Consider the following 3,098-nt stretch of genomic DNA (forward strand, 5'->3'; position numbering starts at 1 on the left):
GCGCCAGGAAGTGACCCCGCGACCCGGGACCTCGATAATTTGGAGCTCTTCTGGGGTCAGCTCGGCATGCTCCTTCCGGACGAGGGTGGACTGCGTGCGCCGTTAGGCTGCGCGCGGACGCTTGGCCGGAGGAGGGGCGACTTCAGGATCAGGATGCAGGGACCCGGTGGTACTTGAAGTAGTGGAAGACGTGCTGTTGCGGCGTTTGGCCTCCCGAGGGGGCGTGGTACGCAAGTCGAGCTTGGCCTTGAATGGCTTGGTCGTCCTGAATGTCTCGTCCTGCGTCTCGTCGTCGATGTCGTCGCATACTTCGGAATACATCGCCTGCATCACCTCCGCCTCCTCGTCTAGGCGGACACTTTTCAGGGCAGGCCACTTGTCCGGTATGTACGTGAGCTGCTCCAGTCTGGTTTCGGCCTTCTTGTAGTACCAGCTCGGGACGTAGCTCGTCCAAGGTGTCTGGTCCAACTTGCGCCAATACATGATCCGGACGAGGAGCTCGAGCAGGTCCCGAACGTGGAACCGAGGATGCACGACATTGTCCCCGCAGACCAGGTCGAACGCGTCCAGGTAGTCGAGCCCAGACTGCATCGCCAACTGCACATCCAGGCGAAGCTTGTCCCAGATCACGGCATGCGCCACCAGCGAAGCCCGTGCGTCTTCCACCGACCGCGCATACGGAGTCAGCGGGTCCATCGCGTCCAGCTCATTCGGGGTGTACACCTCAGGACGGAGCTGGAAGTGCCGCCCAGTTGCGCTTTTCGGCGCTCGAGATGTCTTGACGGAGCGGGACTTGAGTGACGAGGTGGTTGACGGAGCGGACGAGTCTTGGGTGAAGTCGAGGGGCGCGTCCTTGGATCCCTCTCTCGCGCCCGGGCCATCATCGTCCTTCTCTTCCTGATCGTCGTCACCGTCGTCCACAAAGACGTAAGCCCCAGGTTGTGCCCCGAAATCGTCGACCGCGTTCACCAAGATCTGAGTAGCCCAGCCGTCCGGAGGAAGTTTGTTGTCCTTGGCGCATTCCAGGAGCGCTTTCAGGCGAGGCCAATTGCCGTCAACCCGAGTGTTGTGCCGATTCAGGAAGTTCATCGTCCTGCCCACGTTCATGGAACCGGCCTTCAGCCGAGAAGTCATCGTCCGGACAGTGGAACGAAGATCGTCATTTTCCCGGGAGAGCTTGTCGATTTGGAGTTGCAGCGCCTGTTCCTGGCGCTCGTGTTCTTGCGCAGCTCGCTTGAAGTCCCGGTCGTGATCCTTGATCTCCTGCTCGCGCTTCTTGGTGGCGACCTCCAGGGTCTCCTCCCAGCAGCGGTTCAGGACGGCGATATCGCGCTTGGCCTTCTGCAGCTCACTGTCCTTCGCCAGGTAATCCAGGCTGGCGGTTAGCCCATTCGAGCGAAGCTGGCGTCGCCCCGAAGTTGACGTAGCACGGCTTTCACCAGCGATGTTGTTCCAAACACCCTACGCGCGAGGCCATCGAGGTCGTAACACTGCAAGAGTGAGGCGAGTTCGCGCTTGGCCGCAATACTATCCAGGAGTCCGTGGAGCTCAGAGATGGAGCGCCCCGTGTCGGAAGACCGCAGGCGTAGCACAGAGCGGTGGAGCTCCATACCCGGGTCCAGCAAGTCAATCAGCTCCTGGATTTCCTTGTCTGTGAGACTTTCCACGGTCCAGAGCGCCTCGATGCCCCCAAAGCCGTGCGCAGGAAACACTCCTTGTAGCTGTCGCAGACCCGAGCCGAAACACCGACGAAGGTGAGATTGAGGTCCGAGCTGACCGCGAAGCGCGCCGGAGGTGACTGACCCGCCAATTCCGGATTGGAGGATTGCGCCGCACGCGAGCACGAGTCCTGAAGACTCAGCCTGCCTTGAAATTCGTACTTGGCAGCCGATGACGAGAGCGGTTCCATTTACGTCCGGAAATTCACGTGCAGAGGCACTGGAGGTGCGTACCCGAAAGCTCCCTTGCCGCTGTCAGGGAGGCGCTCGGCGCTAGCGCTGCGACTCGCACACGAAGTACCCGCAAAGGCCCCCGTCCTGCCAGCCGCCGTGGCAGTCGAGCCGGCTGCGTCCTTCACCTTGCCCTCGGTGTCGCCGTTGCCCTTGCGGTCGGCTGCATCCGCGTCTTTGTTGGCGTGCGGAGGTGTGTCGGTACCCGCAGTCTTGACCACCAGCGCCTTCGACTTGCTGGCCGCGTCGTCAGGGGTGTTAGCGTCATCTTGATGCTCATCAAACGAAGCCTGGCGCGCGTCCTGCGTGTCCGCATGGCCAGAAGTTGCGCCGCGGTCGCCCTGCTCACCAGCCGAGCCCGAAGCACCCCCTCCAGCGGGAGGCGCGTCCGGGAGTTGCTCGGTGGCGCGTTCAGGGGCACCGCCATCAGACGCCTGGCCCGCGTTGCAGTCTGCGTCGCTCATCAGTTGCCGGAGCGAGAGGATTTTGCGTTTTGAGCGCGGTTGCTTTTCTCGGAGAATGGATTTGGATCCGACAGTTGGAATGGAGATCGTACTTAGCACGCTCGCCAATTTGGGAAGGCGAACGGCGACCGTTCGATTCGGGAGGACCGACCGCGCTCGTGGGTGTCTACCAATGGTCTGATACTTCGATGGTGTTTTCCTCAGTGTCATTCCGTAGCCAGAGGGGCGGTTGACACGAGGCGACTTGAAATTTTGGAGAGTGTCCGCGCAGCTGGCCCCGGCGCCGATCCAGGGAGAGCGACAGTGTGGGAAAGAAGGTTCGATTCAGGATGGTGTACCTGTGGAACGCCCGAGCATGATGGAGGAGATGTGGAGTATGGATACCTGGTCGCGTTTGACCTCAACTGGCCGGAGGTGCGCAGTACCCAGTCCGGCCCCGACCAAGTCTGACGAAGGGAGACCGTGAAGTGCCCCGGTGAACGTATCCCGGAGAGCTACCCTTCTTGGCAAGGCCAAGGCATCCCAAGGTACTTCGAATCCCCGGTAGCCCGAGTGTGAAGCTACTCAAGTGTACCAAGCCATCGACACCCTGAATTGTACCACCACCGTGTTGAAGACGAACATCCAGGATACTGCGACTACGAAGACCCCGAGTGTGACCCGACAACGAGTTGAGGACCTCAAA

The 3,098-nt window shown here is 61.0% G+C and overlaps 1 protein-coding gene across 1 annotated transcript; it reads right to left on the bottom strand.

Annotated features, from left to right (window-relative positions):
- Positions 1–102: 102 nt before the first annotated feature.
- On the bottom strand, positions 103–2,413 carry PHYSODRAFT_343229 (hypothetical protein; the record flags this gene model as incomplete). The annotated part of the gene is made up of 4 exons (XM_009541774.1): positions 103–1,356; positions 1,440–1,721; positions 1,751–1,862; positions 1,953–2,413. 4 exons carry the CDS (start codon positions 2,411–2,413, stop codon positions 103–105), a joined length of 2,109 nt encoding a protein of 702 aa, XP_009540069.1.
- Between the last annotated feature and the right edge of the window lie 685 nt (positions 2,414–3,098).

The sequence above is a fragment of the Phytophthora sojae genome (genome assembly GCF_000149755.1).
Source record: "Phytophthora sojae unplaced genomic scaffold PHYSOscaffold_32, whole genome shotgun sequence".
Taxonomy (NCBI): Eukaryota; Oomycota; class Peronosporomycetes; order Peronosporales; family Peronosporaceae; genus Phytophthora; species Phytophthora sojae.